At 36.8% G+C, this 23,582-nt stretch overlaps 1 protein-coding gene across 1 annotated transcript in view; it reads right to left on the bottom strand.

The window, feature by feature from the left end:
* Positions 1–20,419, bottom strand: part of LOC108917493 (discoidin domain-containing receptor 2-like) — a 59,514-nt gene extending 39,095 nt beyond the window's left edge. Inside the window, exons 1-2 of the mRNA XM_023454959.1 lie at positions 20,320–20,419; positions 1,446–1,551 (exon numbers count right to left, since the gene is read on the bottom strand). Coding sequence (XP_023310727.1) covers positions 1,446–1,551; positions 20,320–20,419 — 206 coding nt within the window. The remainder of the gene's footprint in view (positions 1–1,445; positions 1,552–20,319) is intronic.
* Between the last annotated feature and the right edge of the window lie 3,163 nt (positions 20,420–23,582).

Here is a 23,582-nt window from a genome sequence, read left to right as displayed (position 1 = left end):
AAAAAGAAATTGGACCGATATTTCACTACGTTACACTTCGTGGAGTCCGACATCGAAAAAATGCCATGCACCCTTGCGTCAGCCGTTTCAAATCGTTTGGAATTCTGCGTATCGCTCAGGTATATATCCGCCGAATGTCATAACGGTGATGGAGATCAGCCGGAATAACATTCGGCTAAAAGCATTTCCGGATCAGCGGTGGTTTCGAAAGTCAGCGGCTGGAAAGGCCCCTTCGACGTGGTTACCGCCTTTCAATTTCCTAGGGTATAAATTCCGCTGACGATGGACTGTACACGAGGTGTATACGCGAGTGGGCGGAGGCTGAGATTTATACAAATGTATAAATGTCGATCAATAACGCCTTTAGTCTGCTGAACGTGAAACACTGTTTCTTTGAGTTCAAGAATATATTGGACCACAAAAAGTGTTTTACTCTCTAAAATAATCGCTACACTTTTGAAGAACGGTTAAGACACAGCTTCCTATAGTTTGATAATACTGAGGAAGGAAGGAAAAACAGTCAACTAGACAGCAATCGCTCTCTGTGTCTCCTTTAACCTCGGAATACTTCAGAACTTCCTGGTATTAAGTGTAGACAAACAAAAACCCCTATTAGAAGTGGATGGGGCGCGATTCGTCACGACCAAGCACAATGAAAATGCGGTGATTTACGCTTTGAACTTTTTCATCCATCGGCTGCAGCAGCGTGCTGGACTCGAAAGGGAAGAGAGAGAGAGGGAACGAGGTAGCGACCAAATACAGATAACAGTTAATAATTACAGTTTGATGGCTGTGGAAAATGGGGAATTAATTTCAAACTGTTTTGTATCATTTTATCTGTTTCGGGGTAGAATGATTAAAGCGACAGGCGGATGTAGGTCGAAATAAATCCCGTGCTACCGGGTGTTTAATTTTAAATAATCTGACGTAGACGCTCTGTTGTACCCGAGCAAAAAGGATCAAACTAAAAAGCTAAAGCAAAATATATGTGTAGATGCAAATATCAATTAGTATGAAGAAAATCAATAGTATCTTGCTCATATATCTTTAACCCCCCTTTCTCCATACCTTTTCCAGTTCAACACCTCAATAGGTCGAATCAGAAGTGGGATGTACAAAACTTTTGATAAAAAAAAGAATTACATTTGCTTTGGTATAGTGTATAGTGCCTTAGCATCATGATTATTCAATTTTTTAGAAATATTGCTACACTTTTGAATTCGTAGCATCAACAATCGTTTTTTCATTATTCTGGTGTTTGTACAAATGACGTGATAGTTGTTCATTTCATTGTCGCATCATTTGGACAATTTAGATCTCTATAAAAGTCCGTTCCATTCTTTGTCTATTATTTACACGATTTTTATTTAAACGGGAACAGTAACGAATTCCAGCTGGCATTTTTCAGTCCCGGAGCATTGTCTGGTAAACAAAGAGTCACTCACCTGCCGTGGTGGGGTCCGACGCTGCCCGAGTCGTAAGCGGAGCTCGCGGATATGGCGGTATCCTTAATCCTGCCGGATTCCATCCCCAAGGGCGACACACAGGACGCTGAAACACAAAAAAGGGCCTTAATGAGGTGCCATTTATTCAGCAGGGGGAAGGTATCCGATCGAGACCGGGCGGACGCAAGGCAGTTTGCCGACGTCGTGGGGGCGCCCTGAGAGGCATTTTTGGACGGGAGTCGGCAAAGGCCTAGTATCGATTTGTACGGGATGTTTTTTCGACACTCGACGTGTCTAATAAATGATGAAGTGTTGGAAATTGTATTTAATCGTAGTAGGGCAGGTAAATGGGGTTTCACCTTGAATTTCCATTATTTATTTAATTCCTCTTTTAATTCAACGCCAAACAAATTCGAAACGGCAATAATAGACCTATCGAAATAGCTCATTTAGAGGGAAAAAAAGAAAATTGTTACCTGGCGGAGGGTTGATTTGGGGGGTTGAAAAGTTGTGGAAAATTGTAACATTATTATTTCTGGCGAAAGTTGACGTCTAACAAAAAAGTATCCAGTACAAAAGTTGTAGATCATGCAAAAATGTACAACTTTTGTAGAGGTCACTTTTTAAGATAACCTCAAAATTTACTAGAAAAATGTGAAAAACAGTTTTTTTTCTGATTTTTCGTTTTATTTCTCATTTCCGCAAAAATAATTTTATTTTGACGAAACTTGGTGAAAGTATACCTTTCTGTGTCTTAAATAACCACAATTTTTTTTAGATAAAAAAAATCAAGAAATTTCCGAGATATTCATTTTTTTGGTGAAATAAAAAAAATCTGTAAACGCAGTTCAAAAACATGCTCAAAAATGCAAAAAAAATAAAAAATGATTTGTAACAATGAATTTTTCAGTAATTGTTGATAATTTGTTTAAATTTAAAAAAAAATTCAAAAACTGATTACACCATTTAATAGTACGGAAAAAATACAAAAAAAAACTCTCATTGCTTGAGCCAAAACTTTATTTTTGTACAGTATTGCTATAAACATAAATAAAATAAATAATAGTTTTTTTTCCGTTGTATCGATTAATGTACATATATTTTTTTTAATTTTGGTGAATTTATACATATACAGTGTGTCCAAGAAATGGATGGGATAGCATTAGGATCTAGGGAACGTAAGAGATACGGGAGGCTCAGATTAGAAAAATGTTGATTTTTTTACCTAACAATATGCCGTTTAGTTTTAAAATTCCGGGTAATTCCGGAAAAACCCGAAATTTTGCAAAATTGTTTAATTTTTTTCTGGCTTTATTTGAATACGAATTACATACAATACAGTGCCACTTTTTTCGCCTTATACAATGGCGTTAACATTTTTGCAATCCAACATTTCGTCTTTGAGGGGTCATCCTCAGGTTACTTTTTTAAATACGTCGCTACTATTTTTACGTTAAAACAAATAGTCATTTTTAATTCTGAATTAGATGATATTACTATTGCAATTGTTGCAAAAAGTTTTTAGTTTGTTTTAGCTATCATTTAAAATTTTTCCTGAGTACGGCTCTGAACGCTTTGAAAATATCTATTGGATGAAGTCATAACAGTATAAAAGTCAATATCGCAGAAAATATCCAACAAATTTTTTTACTACTATTGACTACTAATAAAACATTTCATAAATTCGTGTTATTTTTTTTATTAGGTACAACTTTTTAAATTATTGATTAAAAAAAAATGTTGGATATTTTGTGCTGTATTGACTTTTATATTGTTATGACTTCCTCCAATAGATTTTTTTTATTAATTCGACTTAGATGTTTATAACAATACTGTACAAAAATAAAGTTTTGGGTCAAACAATGACAGTTTTTAAAAAAAATTTTTAATTTAAACAAATCCACAATTACTGAAAAATTCATTGTTGCAAGTCATTTTTTATTTTTTGCAATTTTGAACTGTGATCACAGATTTTTTTATTTCACCAAAAAATGTATGTCAAAACGGAAAAAATGATCGCCGGCAGAACTCTGTACGATGATTTTTTAAGTAAAATTTTTCTTTGAAAAAAAGTGTTTCGGACCGGAAAAAATGAATATCTCGGAAACTTCTTGATTTTTTTAACTAAAAATATGTACGGTTATTTAAGACACAAAAAGGTATACTTTCACCAAGTTTCGTCAAAATTAAATTATTTTTGAGGAAATGAGAAATAAAAAACGAATAATCAGAAAAAAACTGTTTTTCGCATTTTTCTCGGAAATTTTGAGGTTACCTTATAAAGTGGCTTCTACAAAAGCTGTAGATTTTTGCATGATCTACAACTTTTGTATCGGATACTTTTTTGTTTGACGTCAACTTTCGCCAGAAATCCCAATGACACAATTTTTCAGAACTTTTCAACCCCCCAATCAACCCTCCGCCACCCCTGCTCCCGCATTTATTTTTTTAGGTTTATTATAAGCCCTTTTACCATTTCCACTTATAAAAGTCGAGGTAACAATTTTTTTTTTCTCCAAGCAAATTTAGTTGAACTATAAACAAAGTCAAACATTTCTTATATTTAATATTTGACTGGGCCCAAATTCAATCCCGAGTTCTGCTGGGGTTGGCAGCGTGGCACGCCGCTGTTATCTCAAAGGATAGTAAACCCGGAGTTAACAGTTTCCCAGTGTTTAACAACGTCCCGATAAGATCACGTTCGCACAGTGAAATGGCTAGTTGTCCCATCAGGTTCGGAAGATTACCATTAGCATGGCAGTAACGAATGTTTACCCCCATCGGTCTCGATGATCCCCCCAGGATCAGCCAGTCAACATCGACCACCGCGCTCTCCCTCAAACACGTAGGGCAATTTTTCAGCCAATTTGATCTCGGTAAATGTTAGGCCTAAGCGCAAAATCTCTCACAATTACGGTTAAGTGCTATTAAATGAAATAATACATATTTTCAAGATAAATAAGTACATGATGTTCTGTTTAAAGCCCCCAGTTCGATATTTCGGAAACAAAAAGATATTTATTTATTTACTTATTTAAAAAATCCAACAGGACAAAGTCTCAATTAAACAAACAATTTATTTGTGTTATTCATAGAGTGAAAAAATATATCAAGTCGATTTTCATACTTTGTGGAAATTATTTGGTATAGATAAAGACTATTAAAATCAAAACAAGGAAAACAGAATTGGTTATTAAACAAATATGTTCGTCATAAGACAATTTAGCTTCAAATACAATGCTGGAGGAGATCCGGAACATTTTCAAAATTGCAAAAATGTTTAAAAAATTTAAAAAAATACTTATTTTATCTGAGTTTTTTACTTATATCTTGCATTTGCATATGCATTTTGGAAGATTATTGAAGAGAAAAAAAAGTTTTAGAATTGAATTTTGCACAAAACACTGAAAGTTAAAAATGAATGTTTAAATTTATTACCGATGTTGCAAAATAGCAATAATTGATGAAAAAAAGGCAAATTAATCAAGTTTTTTGGATAATTTTTTAAAAATATTTTAATTGCTTTGAGTACATTCTAATTTTGGTAAAAAAAATTAAGAGTATAATAAAACGACACACTAAATTTCATTAAAATCGGTCAGATAGTTTTCGCAAATTAATTTTTTGAAAAAAATGTTGAAAAAAAGTTTTCGAATTTTCAAAATGTTGCACAGCCTCAAATAAAGCATCTAGATACTTGAAAATTTCTGTTTCTGTACAAACTGGCATGAGTGAAATAAGGTTTAAACAAAAATAACTGTTATATAAAATGACGCATCGCAAATTTTGTTGCACTTTTTTATCTGTACAGCGACTGTATCGTCCAGATGCAGTGATTACGTATTATATAAGCTTCAAAACCTCCAAACACTAACGAAGCCCTAATAAATTACCCCCTCATCCCCCATTTGTCTTGCGGACCTAATCTGGACGGGACAAAAACTTCCGAGTAGTTCCGGATTAGTTCTTGCCGGTTCTTATTGGCCGACTTCTTCGGCTTTGTTTAATTATCGCCGTAAAAGGCCGGCCATAATTAATATCTGCCATGACCTGGCCGAAAGTGCAGGAAAATGCGGGAAAAACAGCGGGCGCGGTTGGTGTTTTATCGAGAAACTACGCTGGAGAGAAAGGGTGGGTGGACTTTCTTGTCTTGAGAGTTTCAAACGAAAAGTTCAAGGGGTTGGTTCGCAAAAAACTACACCTCTGAATGTGCGGTATTTACTTTAGGTACAAAGTTTGTTATGAATTTTTAGTTATTAGTGGAATGTTTAGCTCTGTTTAACCTAATTTGTTTGATAGGACTGAAAATTAAAACCTGGCGTTTTAATCGATTCAGAGAAGCTACAAGATATAGGAATGTTCCAAGGGTGTTATGTGGATAATAATCAGCCGAGGTCGTCAGGGCATTATTATCCTATAACACCCGTGGTGTCCCCAGTGTCATACTAAGACTAGTGTCAGTTTGTAGGATCGTCCGTTTATTAATTGAATTCAAAATACATAACATTCCCTGCACGAGAATTTTTTAAAACAGCTTGATGTAAAAGATGAAAAACATTTAATGCAACATCCATTAAATCGCTGCAAACAATCGTACAATGGTACTCACCTGCCTTTTATACAGCTAAAAACTGTATTACATTCAGCAGGGGCAATTTATCACCACGGCTAAGTCCATATAAAAATAGTTTATCGGAAAACCGTTCTTTAATTCGGACTCGGTGCACAACTTTAAAATTCTCCTTGCATATACGTCACTCAACCTCGGCTGGTGCGGCCTTTGAAGCCAGATCCGGCCGCATCTCCCAGGAGAGACGTACAGCGATTTATCTTTTAAAAAAGACTGGTCTCCTGGACACGGTGAATGGGAAGACGACTGTCTACTTGGGTAAGAACAAGTGGAAAGTTTGTAATTACCCGGATTGGGTGAAGTGAACTTACAGAAATAGTCAAGCGGATATTTATATCTTCCATTCTAGCAGTGATTAGCTCCAAAGTCAAAAATTGTATGGTGTTATAATGAAGTAACCGAATAATTATGCTTTACTTTCTTTTCTGTGCAGATTCGTTCACTTGGGGTCCCAATACATGGCTTGGAATAGGTCTCATTCGTGGAACATATAATTTTTTTTATATGCGTGTGTGATTATCAATAAATACAGGCCATCCGAGAGCAACGAATACATCTCCGGCCTAACTGGAACCCGTAACGATTTGTAAACAAGCCTCTCGAAAAATCCCCAGACGACGGCGACACAAACGGCATCTTTTGTAGGAATGCAGCGGTCCCAAGTGTGCTCTAAGAGTTTAAGGAGGCGGACAATAATTACCCCGAGCGGCACAAAAGCGGATACGTGGGGTATGTAAACAGAGGACCGCAGAACGTGCTCGCTGTACCGTTGTTATGACTCTTAAGATGTTTGCCCCCTGACGTTCGCCGCACTCGGGAGGGTTGTAATTAGCCGGCATCAGCGTTTTACCTAGCAAAAGTGCCAGTGGCGCGCTTGACGGAGGATTATAGCGTCTCCAATGTACCATTAAACCTGTTTCGGTTCGCTTTTTTCATGACAGCCTAAAGGGTTGAGGATATGTATATTTTTTCATTCCTACAATAAATGGTTGCAAGTTGTGATAAACTACTGTTACAAAATAGTATCAGAAATGCATAGGAAACTTTTTAAAAACTTCTAAATACCTTAGAAATCACTGGATACTTGGAAATACTTTGAAAACTCCAAAAACTTTGAAGTATGGAGTCCGTAATACCCGGAGTCATTGACCCTTAGCAACCTGCATCATTGACCTTTGAAAGCCGGGGTCATTGACCTTTGACCGCCAGAGTCTTGATCCTCAATAGGCAGGGTCATTGACTTTTGGAAATTGGGGACATTGGCCTTTAGGAACCGGTATAATTGACCTTTGGTCCCTGGAGTCATTGGCCTTCAGCCTCCGTGTGATAATTTTACCTTTCGTATTTCCTACCCTTTGAGGATGATAAATAGCGTCCTCTAACGTTAATCCTGCAACCTGCGTAATTGACCTTTTGCAACCTGCATCATTGACCTTTAGCAACCTGCATCATTGACGTTTGGAAGCCGGGGTCATTGACTTTTGACAGCCAGAGTCTTGATCTTCAATAACCAGGGTCATTGACCTTCGGAAATTGGGAACATTGACCTTTAGGAACCGGTATCATTAACCTTTGGTCCCTGGAGTCATTAGCCTTCAGCCTCCGTGGATTAATCTTACCTTTCGTATTTCCTACCTCTTTGAGGATAATGATAAATAGCTTCCTCTAACGTTAATCCTGCAACCTGCATAATTGACCTTTAGCAACCTGCATCATCGACCTTTGAAAGCCGAGGTCATTGACCTTTGACAGCCAGAGTATTGATCCTCAATAGCCAGGTTCATTGACCTTTGGAAATTGGGGACATTGGCCTTTAGGAACCGGTATCATTGACCTTTGGTCCCTGGAGTCATTGGCCTTCAGCCTCCGTGTTAATCGTTAATCGTTAATCGTTAAACGTTAATCCTGCAACCTGCGTAATTGACCTTTAGCAACCTGCATCATTGACCTTTGGAAGCCGGGGTCATTGATCTTTGATAGCCAGAGTCTTCAACAGTCAGGGTCATTGACCTTTTGGAATTGGGGACATTGACCTTTAGGAACCGGTATCATTGACCTTTGATCCCTGGGGTCATTGGCATTCAGCCTCCGTGGGTTAATCTTACCTTTCGTATTTCCTACCTCATTGAGAATAATAATAAACAGCGAGGATTGCTCACAGCGACTGTCACAGTAACAACGCGTGTTCCTAAGCGACTTTAAAGATTTCCCCGAATAAAATTACGCCAGTTCGAACTCGTATTGTTCTTGCAGCGTAAACACTTGTGGCGGCGTCCCAATGCCAGTTAACTAACGACTCTGTGTTGCCTGTCGCCAAACCCAATCCCGCACTGATTTGGAACCAAAGAAACGGCGATTCGAACGAAACCCGTTAATCCCCGAAAAGCCTCCCCGTTTGCCATCCCATATCGATCTAACGGTCGACTAACCTACATCGCATCGCTGATGATCCGGTCTTCGCCTTCGGAAGAATCCTGGTAAATGTCAGCGGCGTATAGTTCACTTCAAAACAATAAGAGGGCATGGGAGAGGTATAGAACTATCGAGGGTGGCGTTATGCAAGTCACCAAAACTGATTGCCATGTAATCAAAATTACTTTTCGGGCAATGAAAACAACGAATCTATGACAATGTTGCCATCATATTTTCAATAAATTCAAAATTTTTACAGTTTATGTTGAAAATTAAAAACCTGTAGAAACTCTGCCATCCTAAGGCTTTATAAAAGTCGAAAAAGGCAAAATAAATCTAATATCAAATATAGTCTACTTATTTTTTAAGCTTAACGTCTTCTTCGTCTGAAGCGAGCTATAAGCCCTCTGGCGATAAATCGGCAGCTGCCCGAAGAATTCCAGTAAATGTCGGGACTGTAATAGACTTCAGCGTCCCACCATTTGTTCCCCAGACGCTAAGTTTTCCTTAGCGGGAATAAAAATGAAAGGGATGTTTTATTTTCGATGACAGATTTATTTCGCGCCCGGCAAGCCTTTGAGTTTCGCGCTGTTCGTCTCTGAAGAGGGTCGGAAGCGTTACAAATTGTGATAAACCGTTATTGCGAAATGCATCGGAGCTAGCGCGGATCCACAACAATAACGACAATGGAAATAGCGTTAGTTCGAAGACAAGATAACGGGATGTTGCCGGGGTGTTGCCGTTGCTGTCTAAATTTGACAGCTGAGACAAAGCCTGACCGGTTACTTTCATCAAAATTCCTCGAATCGTATACAGAAGCTTTCAAACGTATCAGAATAGCTATAACATATGTCAAAGTACACAAAAATGACAATAGAAAACATTGAAATCTACCAACACTGTTTGATAATAGAACAACATACGACAAAGTCGTTTTAGGTTGTATAAAATTTTTCAAATTCGTTGTCAGATGTATTAAATTAGTGCGAAACATCTTTAAAATACTTACATGTACCTGAAAACACTCCCAAATGGAAAACTGTTCTATTTTAGGAGTGTATTTAGTTCTGTACCGTGCAAATACCACGAAAGGTTAAAGGTTTATCTCCTTAGACACCCGGAATCATCGACATTTAATCTAAGGCATTTTGAAGCCATTTGGAAGTATTTTGACATTATTAAGTAGACCTAGGACATTAAAATTTACTGGATTTTATAGTTTTGAAATCATGTCCTAAATCTCAGAAGACCATTTTCCAACACCAATATTTTTAGTCTCCTACAAAAGTGGCTTCACCTATTCGAAGACTCGCTATATATCTCGAAATCCTACATCATGGCACAATTCTAAACTAAAATATTTTGTTTTTCGTTTTTCTTTTATTTACTAATTTTTCAATGATTAACAGTCTTGCATGTTAACTATCAGTTTTAGCTCATCTCACCATCATTCATTGCATAATAGTCGATTGAAAGCGTAATATTTTCCAGGCAAATAACATACATCGGTTTATCAACACCAATATCGATCTTCTACAAATTTGTTTTTGTCAAGGACAAATTTCCAATGTTTTGTTTCACGAACAATACTGGAAATGTTAGTTTTTCAACGCCTGTGACTTATTCATATGCGATTGTTTGATATTTGAATGCACTAAAAATGGAACGAATGATTTATATTAGTTCCAAACCTTGTTTTTATCCATGAAAATCACTTGATCCCCGACGGAAATTCAATAGTTTTGTTGTGAAATATGCTTTCTGCTCGCATTTCAACAATAAAATAATAACGCCTCATAATAATGATGTATGAGTAATGGAAATCTGCGGTTTATATCCCCAGAACGACAATGATTTGTTACTTAGTTGTGAATATTAGCCATGACGTTTCGCGGCTCATTGTGACAGCTTCATCAGAATCTAATTCTTTCTTTAGTTTGTTCATGAAACTGATCTCTGTTTTCTACAGAGAGCCTTCCATGAAGTTGTTCCAAACCTCCTTTAGTTGGTACTTTTGTGAATAATGATGTCACTTCCAAAATCACTAAGATATCTTAATCTAGTAGGCGCTATTTCACATGGCCTTCTATTTTTACGTTACATATTTGGATATGCGGCGTCGTTCGAGGAAAATATTGTAAAATAAAACAAAAATATTCGCAATAATCCAAGGGCTAATGCGAACCGAACCTCGTTTCCATAAATATACGAAAATCGCCACAATCAACATAATGTCCCCCCGCAAATGGCCCAAACTTCTTCCTCGGCCGGGATATTTCCAAGCAAATTCACACGTTACGCGGGGAACGACGAAAATAGGTCATGCGAAAGAGAAAAGGGCTTAAATGTTTTATGTAATCCTAAAGCGGGTTCATTCGGAGTCAGATGCAGGCTTTTTTCGCGATTTCGTTTCGAAAAATGGACATGATATAGAGAGAAACGTAAATGGTAGATATTTGGTTCGAGGCAATAAGTTTGTATGAGATTTACCTTAATCGTTGGTAAAAACTGGAAGTTGTGTAATGTAAATTTACTGAATATGGTTTTATATTTTGTTCCAATTATCGTGATCCTCGCGGCACATTATTCTTTGGACTTCGTATACGCCAATACGCCTGTAACATTTATAGTAAATTCCAAATGCAAGATACAACATGTGGGTATTGATTTTTTTATCACGGATGTTTGGAAGAGCACACGTTAAAACAAGGAATTCTAAAGGTCTGAAGATGCAAAATTTATAAACTTTCATCAGCTTCTCAAGACTCAAAGGATGTAAATTGAGATTCAATGTACGAAAAAATTTGGAGGCTGGTCCAAACAGATAGTAGGACAAGAACTAGATCTAGGTCGAGATAGCCAAATAAAAAGTCCAATAGGCCAATCTTTGGAAAACTGATTCACATCATAGAGAAGAAAATTAGTAGATTTCAACTTTTTTCTGCTTATACTTATACTTGACTCTGTTTTTAGTATACAGAATAACAATACCACCCCTTTTATTATTTACTTAGTTTTTTTTTCTATTCTGATCTTTTTATCATTATATTTCCATTCATGATTAAAATCCAGACCATTCAACAAGAAGAGAAATCGAATGAATTTTGAAAATGAAAAATATTTCTGATCGTATTGCAATCTAAAACTACATACTTTTTTTTTCTTACATTGCCTTACCCTTCAGAACACAAAGAATTGCAATTGTGTTTCAAAACCAAAGAAAAATTGTTCGTTAAGTATGATAAGAATCCTTGCTGCTTAGCCTTTATACAATATGCTTTAGTCATTTCCGTGGGACGACAATTAATTATAAGGGTAGCTGTTATTGGATTTAATTACATTTTTATATTGAATATTTAATTAAACTTGGTTTTCTTTTTCTCACTTCGAAGTATTTAATAGTAGAAGCATTTGTTCAAGTCAACAGGGGACAATTTTTATAAAAAACAAAACAAAAGCTACCAATCTACAAAATATACATTTTGCATATGTTAAAATCGCCTCACTCCGCTTTTTAAACTAGAGCCAAATAAACAACAGAACAACCAGAGAGCGATTTCGCCCGTAGACGCAAAAACCGATTAAAATTTTAATCGCTCCCATATAAGCACGTAAGGCCGATATACGTGTACTCATAATAATAAAATTAATTATTAAAACAGCTGTTATAATGACAGTAATGCCACACTTAACTGACATTACGCCCGACCGCACATGGCACTAAGCGCGCCTCCCCATGGGCGTCTGTAATTTATTTATGGCGTGGCCCGGAGCCCATATCGATAGTCCCTCTCCCCAACCCGACCAAATCGAATAAATAAATGTAAATTAAACTGGAATATTACATGCTCCTCTGTTGCGAATGGTTAGGGCTCGATCCGCGAATCCAACGGAACTTGCCAGAATGCCTATTTCAGATCTATTCTTGGTAATCGCCGATATTAGAGATTTTGTTGGACACAAAGAAAATGTCTTGAAAAGTTTGCCTTTCTTGGGTATAATTATTCCAATATAATTATCAAATCCGACAATTTACCCCCGTTATTGGGGAGAGAAAATCGTGGCGGCACTTAAGAACACGAAAATAATTCTTCCTCGATTTCCCGGGAACGATTCCAACGATTTATGAAATCGCTAACACCGACTTTCCAGTTTTACAGTCTATTACCGGGGTATATTAGCAAAAACCCCACGAACATGTAGCATTAAAATAAAAATAAAGTGTGCCACGAACGAGACGCTTGCCAGCAGTTCCTCCGGCAGGTTTAATAATCGCCATAGAATTCTTTATTTCATTACGTCTGTCTTCCGGGGCAGCACGTGTTAATCTGGAAGATTGAATCCGTCGGAGTGGAGGGTTTATTTTCTTTTGATGGTGTAGAATTTTACAAGGTATTGCGCGGGTTACGGCACATCGTATAAGAATAATTCACTCAGGTTAAATTTTTATATCAGTAAGATCACGGCTTCTGTCGATGTTCATTTGTTTTCCTGGTTCAGTAGAGACTCCTTGTTTTTATTATAGAAAGCAAAGCGAAATAACAGTATCACACGTAGAGAATTAGCGGCAAACAGTATGTTGAAAATTTCTTTTCTTTCTTTTGCTGACGTAATAAAGTAATTTTGGGAAGCTTTGCCAAAGTCAGAAGAACGCCATAGTATCCCCGTGCCTTCCCTCTAATATTTTACAGTAAAAGAAACGGCCGGAGCGTCTCTAAAGGGCCATCTCTCCCCGATACGTGGCCCTACAGGACCGATACATCTTAATATTACCGAACGGAACAATGTGCTCTTCCAGTAGACGCGGCGCGTCGCGTCTAAACTTTGCAAGGCTAATTAGGATACAATGAATAATTTAGCTCCGGCTTCATAAATACTAATTGCTCTGCATCGTCGTCTCCCTCATAGGTGGGTTGTTTGGCAGCTTTTTGTTTGCTTTCAATTAAAAAATGCGAGTTACGCTGCCACGAAAAGCGAAAATCAATAAATGCGATTACAACAGCATTGATATTCATCTTTTGTTACACTTCTTGTGTCAGTTTTCTATTTTAAAACATTACATAAGTGTTAGCTGAAAATTGACCAAGTCAGTGATAGTTTAATCAACGAATTGAACATTCAATGGGCTTGTAATTTAATTAGGTACTTGTACAGCCTGATTAGACACTATATGTCCACTAAATCGATTATACGAGATATGAATGATATTCCCTGAATATATATTATGAAAATAAATTTACAGTAATATTATAAACGAAATATAATAATACGACGGCTGTTATGAATTAAAATAATGACAATAATTAAATCTATACACCATGTCGATTTTATTTCCTGTGGCAAATTCAAATATATTATATAAATAATTTTAATTGAACCAATTTTGTTTATATTGTATTTTTAAGGTTAACTCCACAAATATGTAGTGATCAATGAAATATTTCCAATTAATTAAATATTTTCAAAGCTGACCCAAAATGAACTGAGTGTAGTAGCGCAACCCACCCAGGATTTCAGCTGGAAACGCTGTCTCGGCAGTGCATTTGTATTCAACGGCTCCGTTATAATAACCATAAGTATCCGAATAATATTCAAATAAGCATACATTACTGCCGTCCTGTGGAGTTACTATATATATATTTCATAAACTAAAAGCAGTTTCGCGTCTGTCTTGTATTATTCATGCTCTGTCCCATCCGAAGGTATCCAGATTCTGTCTCTTATAGGACAGTGTCCCCACCTATCAGAGAATTATAGAATAACAAGTTTTTATGTTATATTTTCGTCTTTGCTTCTAGTAAAGAAGTTTAATTAACAGTAAAACAAGGTGTCCCGTACTTGATACAAAAAAGTCGAGAACAAATAGATCAGGTCAAAATAATATCGGTTCTTCATATAAATTTTTTCCATACGGGCCTTCGTTGACAAGTTACAGTCCGTATGAAAAAAAATGTATATGAAGAACTGTTATTATTTTGACCTGATTTGTTTGTACTCGATTTTTTTGTATCAGGGCCGGGACACCCTGTGTATATAAAGGAAGACATAATATATTTACTTTGTTGAGGGTCGAAAAGGGTTTTTCCTGTTACATCCCGATAAAATAGTTACTGTAAATTTGCTAAAGCACGGCAGGGCATCCTTTCAACCCCTTCCTTCCGAACTGGACTGAACCTCCGACCCCCGTAATCTAATTTTGTTGTAGTCGCACAAGCTAATTCTGTTCAAGACATGACAAACATCGGTGAACTGCAATTTCCGGTTGGCAGTTTCTGGGGCAAGGAGGACCATCTAAAACTATTCAGCACGACGAGATAACGAACTGTGTATTCTGATCCTGTGCATCCTGTGAGAACACCGGCTTGCCTTTGTTAAGGTTGCAGCGTTGTAGCTTTTTTTAGAAGTTGACTCTCACAAGTTATAAAAAGGATGTAATAATATATCTGTCCCCAATTCTTCCTTTCTACACGCACAGCTGTCTATGATTGTTCGGCCAGGGGGATCGAACCTGCGGTATCGGCAACAACGATTCAACAACTGACACCCCAAACCGCTAGATTTCGCAATTAAAAGAGCGCAGTCTATTTCCGGAAATTAATAATGTGGGATACCAGAGTTAAAAGTTTGAGTGACACCTCCATCTAGCAACGCCAACTTTGCGGCTTTATCCACACAGCGACAATGCATAATGTAACGGGTAGGGACTGCATAAAATTGAATATTCACAGGTTCCGGGGTAGTACTACGACTCTATCGAATTTCTTGCGCGGCATTTCCGGGAAACACCGAGATAGCAATAAAATAGAGGGCTTTAGGTACGCCGGAATCTGAACAGACAGCAGGCTGTGAGAATATTCATTTGCAGTTGCCATTTTCGAGCTGAGAAGCAGCGAATAAAGTCGAGTTTTAAGACGCCACGTTGCCGCTGCCCTCGACGGCTGCCAGGAAAATCGCTACGTTGCTTATAGAAGGGCGAAGCCTTCCCGATTTGTTGGACTATAATTTGCTTTTACCGTTGCTTTCGTTGAAAGAGTTCGAGTTATTTTTTTTTGGCTGTCGTGAATGTTAATACATTAAATATACATTCTGAATGAATAGCACTCTTTATTTTACAAAGTTATTCAATATTTGTAAACAAAAGTAACATAAAAGGTAATAAAATAATACACTGCCCCTACGAAAGTTGCTTACTTTGCTATCTTTGCGTTCTAAACTCGGGAAAAAAATAATTTGTACTTTCCCAAGCAAAATCTTGTAAGCCACATTGAAGTCGTATCATTACCATGAATGATATTTGAGAACTAGTTCCGGGGACCTCTTATATGCAAGTTTCCACCCTGTAAGGGCGCCAGAGCAGTCATAATTACGAATTAATGAAGGCGACCTAATAACTGTGAGTACCCCGTTGATTTATAGACCACTCCTCCCCCTCGCAGCGAACTTTTATGTGTCTCTCACACCCTGGAATACGCATTGTTTATATTCTTTCTGGTGTGGGAAATATTAGGTAACTCGGGAGCTCGACACACGACCAAACAATAACGCAAAGTGGTGGCAGATTTTTGTATGGTTATCACGCACGCCGGAGGACGAACTCAGACGAAATTTGGGAGCGTGGCTCCACGCTGGTGAAGGATAACCAGATCCTCGATATCATATACACAACGGCTACTTGTCCGAAAAAGAACTGTGTTATAATACATACCAATCATTATAAATGACCGTATAGTTTACCTAAAGTAATAGAAATTATTCGCAACCAACCATACACATCGGAATAGTACAAACACTCCTGTCAAGGACGACGTTCAACTCGCTGCGCTCGCTGCCGAAGGCCCTCGCGAATGCAAAGCGCGCGCCCGCGTCTGGCTGATACCGGGTTCGAAAATTAGTTTACTTGTTGCGAAATTGGATTTATTACGACGCCCAGGCGAGCTCCTTGGTCCTTGCCGGCTGCATTTCGGCTTAATTCGGTTCGGGATCCGCGCGTATGAGTTAATTCTGTTTGGGGGCGGCGCGACTGTGTGAAACAAAAGTTGTCGCGCGGGATATATGGAATAAAAAGCGAGGAAATAGTCTCTCTGTTGTGTAACTCAATTCGGGGGGTGAGCTCGTTTATAATATCGTGAGTATGTAACCAGGCAGTCCTGCAAAATTTAAAGTGGGAGTTGGAAAAGTTCCTGAGCATAATATGGGTTTTTAAATTTTAGTTTATATGATGACACCACAAAAAAAGAGAACGTTTCTTCAAAATATCGACAATTATACATATCGATAGTTTTCTCGAAAAAATTAGGAATAAAATAGTCGAATTTCATATAAATGTGCCCGATTTTTTAAAAGAAAACTTGTTGAGAATCGCTGATTATTCTGGCATTTACGACTGTCCACTGACAGATAATATTTTTCTGTGTTATACAATAATAGCAAATAACAACCTAATATTACTATTTTTAGGTCAAGTTGTTTATTACTTTAATTTATTAATGAAAAAATAAACTGGTATTTACAGATTTAGTTAATTCCCAGCGCATTCGCCATTTTATGAAATATATTCTGAGCTATTTGCGTTTCTCGTGTTTATTACCACGCACTGGGTATAACAAATAACTATGACGGGGAAAACAAACTATCTAAAATATTTCGTTTTAGAGCTAGGTAGATAGGGGTGCACTATTATAATATAATTGAAAGAATTACAAAGAAATTTAGAATAGGGTACACAATAATTGTAGTATCAAAACACTGAAGATTTGGTATGTTTACCAAACTAATATCCTAGTTTTCCAGACTTTGTACTATAGTTATGACACAATCATATTTAAAAGTGAAAGATCTAACTAGTTTAATAAGCATAAGGGATCGATTGTAAATCATTGTAGTAGTAGTAGTAGTAGTAGTAGTAAAAGGGGCGGCCTCAGCCTGGCAATTAGGCCACAAGTGGGCCCTTTTTGCCTACCCCGCCGTCCCATCACCTAACCACTCTCTGCCTCTGACCCTCCTCGAACCTACCCGACGCCCTGATGAACGCAAGGATTTTGGTCCATGGAAGGTCTCTCACCTCAACCTTATTCTCCCAAAGGCTGCACACTGTCCCAGAAGGTGGACAGGGATGTCCTCCCCTTCGTCACATTTCGGGCATAGAGGGTCCTCCTCAATTCCTATTAAGCTTAAATGCCTCCTAAGTCTGCAGTGGCCTGCCAGAACCCCCACCATTTGGTTTAGGACTCTTCGACTAAGCAGGCAATTCTCTGGATTCTCACCAGCCTCGGAGTAAATCATTGAACAAGCTTTTTAGTTACATATCTAGTTAATAACTGATAATATTATAACAAACAACTTCTCTGCGGACTAAAGATCTGATCAGCATTGAACCTACAAAACGTGGCGACGAAAAGTAAGATATAAGTATTAAATTAAATTAAAACCATAAAAAAAATCCATCTATATCTGCAAACGCCTTGCATATTCGAAATGGCTTGGGTAACCCCAGAATTAAGAACCAAGCGCACCCGCGACGTCGATCCCTGTATTTTCTTCCTAGGAAATGAAAGACCGCGTGTATGCACATTACGCCTGCTTAGTGAAGTATTAAACCACGTTAATCTCCATAAATTTTACACGAAAAACTATTTCCCTCCATAATTAAGCGGCTTTCGTTTTATATTATGAATTTAAATCAAGCAGCAACTGCACTCGCGTGCTCCGCTCGCGGTTTTAATGACTGGGGGGCTCGTAAAGTGTAGAAAAACAACGCTAATACAGTTGATGTGCTGGAAAAACGGTACAGGAGTGATCTGTTATTTGTACGAATAATTAGCGAGATTTTAAGTCGTGCAGGATGAGGAGAACTATTTGGTAGATTGACAATGATTGAAGTTATGTTATGGGACAGTTTTATTTATTTATTACAAGGAATGGGATTTAGTTTTTTACTTTTAATTATTATGAATGTTAATTTTGACTCGCCCCACGTTGGGCGCCAAAAATTTAAATGTATAGGAAAAATACGCTTACAAAATTTGTTAGTAAAAATTTCTTGTCTCACCTATTGTGTTTTAATTTTGAGCATTTAGGTTCTGTCTCTCGGTGTTTTACGCTTTCTCAATTTTTTATTAAAAATTCTTCTTTCTACGTCTACTTTTTATTCAACTCAAGTAATTCTTATTTTCTAATAATTTACTTGCCGTTCGCTAACGCTCAAGATGTTTATAGCTTTCTGTTCTTATACCCAACTAAGTGGAAAAGGAATAAATCTCTTGATATCTACCCATTAATATTTCACCGTAATTCTATCGACGGGGTCCTTATAATCTGTGGCAATTTTCACGTATTGAATGGTAAGCACTTTTACGATTCTCGGGCAGAAATACAGCGGTGGAAGCATAATAAAATAAAGGTTTAGAAACAAAGCCGGCGCCGTTTCTCAGGATAATTAAATTAAAGATAATTAAAATATTATAACTCTAAAACTAATTTCCAACACCTTATTATAGAAGAAAAACTAATACTTGACAGTTATTTGACTGTTCCTGTTATAAAGTTTTGTTCACAAATCTGTCGATGAATTGTCTTTATGTTCTTTATAAATAACTTGTTCTGGTTTAACAAAATATTATTAAAGGCAAGTCTTTACCTTCAATCTTCCTATCTGTAATGTTTCGTCTATCTTAGTTTTAATATTCACAGATCTTTTACTCTTTACTGACAATTGCAATTCTCTATCATTGGATTCTCACTGCAGTATAATAAAATGATGTACTTTCTTTTTCATAATTCTGGGTTTTAAATCTTTAGGAACTGTAATATGGATTCTACTTCTATCCATGAACATATTAGATCCATCTTGCAGAAAACTACTTTTTAAATCTTCTTTAAACAACAACGTGCATATAATTTCTTAATTCCTTTTAATATTGCTATTCTTCTCCAATTTATTATAATTCTAAATTCGTCAATTTTTGACTTTTTCTTCTACCTTCCTTTTTTTTGTAACTAATTTCTCTTTTCTTCTTTCTTTTATTTTTCCCTTGATCCTCACTATTCCTTAAGGTCCTTACACCTTCCTTTATATTCTGATAACGTTCTCTTCCTTTCTTTCACTTCACTTCAACTTTCCTATCTACTATTTACAATGCTTAGATTCTAATAACATAAATTTTGATTGATAATTTCTTGATTTATTGTTTATTAATTTTTTTATTTACATTATCGTTTTTTTATCCTACTATCGAATTTGTATCTACCTTTAATTCTGTCATCCTTTGACATTTGTTAATTTTGTATTATAATATTTAAATTTCAAATTTGTGATTTATCTCAATTATAATTTTAGATCATTTGAAAAGCAATAGCAAGCTTTCAATAATATTTTTTTGTTTATTTTATTATAAGGACTGGTTTTTAAGGGTTGCAACTTTGTAATGAGTCGTAAACTTTCTAATGAATAACAAAAGAAATGCAATACATTGTGAATGCACCAAAAGAATATTTTAAACGGTTGAAAACTTTTTTTTTCTATTTTTTTGGCCATGGAAGGGTAGTTTTAAGGATTTTTAAGCGTTGAAAAGTAATTAAATTTCATGAATTATATTAAAAAACATGAAAGGAAATTTAAAATATGTAAATCTGCGATTTTCGCATTTTTTTTCGTAGAAGGGTAGATTTCACCCCCAAATAGAAAAAAGCACACATCTAGACAATATAACTTTTGAAGTGGGGGAGGTTAGATCCGAAAAAATTGGAAGCTTTTACCTTATTTTCGCCTTCAATGGCTGTACTAGTTCTAATTACTTCCGATCGCGAAGAATTAAACAAAGTCGCAAAAGTTACCTAGTTCCAGCGGCTGTGAGAGCTGCGCCGCCACCACCAGGATCAACAGGAGCCTCGCCGTCGCCGTCGCGACGCCTTGCGATACACCGATAGTGTCCATGCCGACCGACGCCGTCGTCGCCGTCACTGTCGCGTCATGACACGCACCTTGTACACTCACCCACCGCGCGTCGGACTGGGACGCTATGGGGGTCTTCAGAAGCCCATCGTCCGTCACACGTCGTGCCGATGCGCTTAGAGCGCCATCAGGAGCATCTGGGCCGGTGCATCGGCGGCGTGGGGACGCTTCATGACTCTTCGTCCTGCAACAGAGAAGTATGGTCAGTGGACGAATTATTTTTATTCAATGTTTAATAATTGACAGTGAAATAACTAAAATATAGACACAAAAAATATAAATAAAATAGAAAATCAATACATCTAGAAATAATCCGTTCACAGAAGTAAGAAGCATCGGCTTCAGGTGCAATCAGCCGACGCTCCAGCTGAATGACGTAAGTAAAATATGACAGGCCATAAGGCTCTTCTAAAGACAATTTTTCTGTTGAATAATGGGGTTTTATAGGTCCTAAATCCAATCATTTTCGAGAAAAAAGTGTCTGGCGCATGCTAATCACCTGCCTCAGAATTTAGTCAAGTGATTCGACTCGCAGTGTTGCCAAGTTGTGATAAAATTTCCCAATTCTATAACCAGACACATTTAGAAACTTTTTACTTCATTTACGCTGAAGTAATGGCAGTTAAACTTTTAACATATAGTATAAACACATCTAAAATTATTACATTATACCTTTTGCAGGCATTACAAAAATGAAAAGCCTCCCCAAATTCAATTTCAAACGTCACGTCTCGCGTATCATCCGCAGGGCTCATTTGGCGTAAGAATCCCCTTAAATGTATACATTATGTCACATTTTGGCAAGTCTCCGCGCTTTGAAATTATTTCCAACGGGATCTAAAAAGGACATATACATCCATTTACGTCCCCTGCCAGGTTACATTATCAAAAACACAACGCCACTTGTGCGAATAGGTCCTTTGTCCGGCCATACTTCGCGCCACCTACTTCACTTTAAAATAATTCGTAACTTTTGTCGCCGCATCTCATTTATTACGACGCGGTGGGCAAAAACGTGGCTATTGTAATGTCTGGGATTAGGGTTTACTATTTCTCTAGCTGTCAGTTGCCGGGGCGTTATTAAAATATATCAAGCGGAACGTGGGGCTCGAAAAACGGTGTCGTCTGTTTTGTGAGGACGTTTGTCCCGGCTTTATCTTTAGAATGTGGGCAATAATTGCGAAATTCTACGGATGGCTTTTCTGGAGATACGGAAATGGTCGCAAAAACCGGATGTGGTATTGTTCCTAAATAATTCCCCCCACTGATTTCAATTTGAGGGTTAGGTGCTGGCAAATGTTTTATTACTGATACTTAAAATTCATATAATTGAATATAATTGTTTTTATATATAGACTTTCATCACATTTATTAAGTTAAAACGTGCAATTTTTAAAGGATTGTAGTGCCCTCAGGAATAGTTTTAGAAAAAATAGTTATTTTTACGTTTTAATGAATGAAATTAACCCTGTTTGGCAACGCCAATAATACACCCTGTATGCTACCGTGCTACTTTTTTGTAGGACACGTATTGTACAAAGGAGTCTGATATATAAAAAGTATTTGCTCGTTAATTTCTTACAACGCTTAAAAAAACCCCTTTTGTAAACATCTTAACAATAACAAGAGTTCTGTCAAATATCTCTGTCTACTAATGGATAATAGGTAGGCCCAAATATAAAAAAGTCTCCTTTGACTCTGAATTTTACTTTTAAATTCACACAAGAACATTTATCGTTGGACAGGACATAACTAATACAATGCGAAACATCACCTTAGTGTTAAAAATGCTGTCATCGCTGTTCTTGGTGGTGAAAATTCGAAATATTTGAAATTATCAAATTTCGTGGCTGAAAACATACATAGGCATTGTCGAAACCAAGAGAGTTGCAAGAACATAGCTAATACAATGCGATATATCGCCTTAATGTTAAGTCTCAATTTTTGTTTAAGAAAACCAATCTGTTGAGACTTGTTAAATAAACTATAATACATTTGTATCAGGTTAATCATACGCAGTACTGTTTTATTTGCCTCAACCGCGGATCACTCAAAATAGAACCTTGTCGTCTGCTAAATCATCGCAAATATACGTATAAAAAAAGAATTTACGTTTATGTTTTAATAAATCTTTTCCTGGCAATCAATACGATAAATATAACACAAACCGTTCCTTAAATTCTTCGAACGAGCGTAAATATCATATTTTATTTGAATATCGGCGTGATATATATTTCACTAAATGGCCGTAAAATATCCGAAGAGCTACAAGTATCAGCCATCTGGGCCGAAATAAGCTCGTAAATGTTTTCTTCCTACAGTTTACCAGGAGCATCTCTGGCTGAAAACTATAAATAGCCTACAATTACACACTTTGCTAAAAGACAAACTGTAGTACGCCCACATCTGTTAACATTGTCAAGATGTAACAGATTTGTTTGGGAATTAACCCTTTATTTCAACAAAATGGAATTTCTTTATGTATAATTTAATGTCTATGCACATTTTAACGTGAAACCACTTGAAAAAATAATATTTAAAATGCATAAATGTTAATTAGTTTATCGCAGCTGAATTTTCCCAGTCAATCGACCACTATGAACAGCATCTAGTAAACAACTGAAATAACAACTGGAAAAATAAACCGAATAAAACATAACATAAAAGACAAATGTATTTTCTTGACCATTTACCTCATCACACACCAACTAATACAAACATATACATTAACCAATAAAAACGGATTGTCGCTGCGGCATGTCGTTCCGGCTGAAATTACCGTTCTAGTTCGTTGTGATATTTATTCAGCGATAAAATGCCCCTACAATGGGGTATTATTTTAAAACTTCAAAACAAGTAAAGTATGCATACACATAACATAATGCCATACAACTAGTCGCGATTGTAATCGGCACAGAAAAATGACATCTGTAAAGTGAATTCATGTAAGGTGGATATTAGTTTTAAACACGCGAAGCGGCGACTGTAGCGTAGCAGGCTGGGTTTGAACAGGGCTGACTCTGTTAAAAAAGTTGTTAATAGATGCCATTTTACAATGATATGTGCATGTCTGCCTTTGATCTGAAGCTTCGCATCGATCAGTTTATTCGATACGTATCTAGCTGCACAATCCAGGTTTTTTGCT

This window comes from Anoplophora glabripennis, unplaced genomic scaffold (genome assembly GCF_000390285.2).
Source record: "Anoplophora glabripennis isolate ALB-LARVAE unplaced genomic scaffold, Agla_2.0 scaffold4, whole genome shotgun sequence".
Taxonomy (NCBI): domain Eukaryota; kingdom Metazoa; phylum Arthropoda; class Insecta; order Coleoptera; family Cerambycidae; genus Anoplophora; species Anoplophora glabripennis.
Note: the sequence above shows the minus strand (reverse complement) of the source record. Positions and strands in the feature narration are given on the sequence as shown.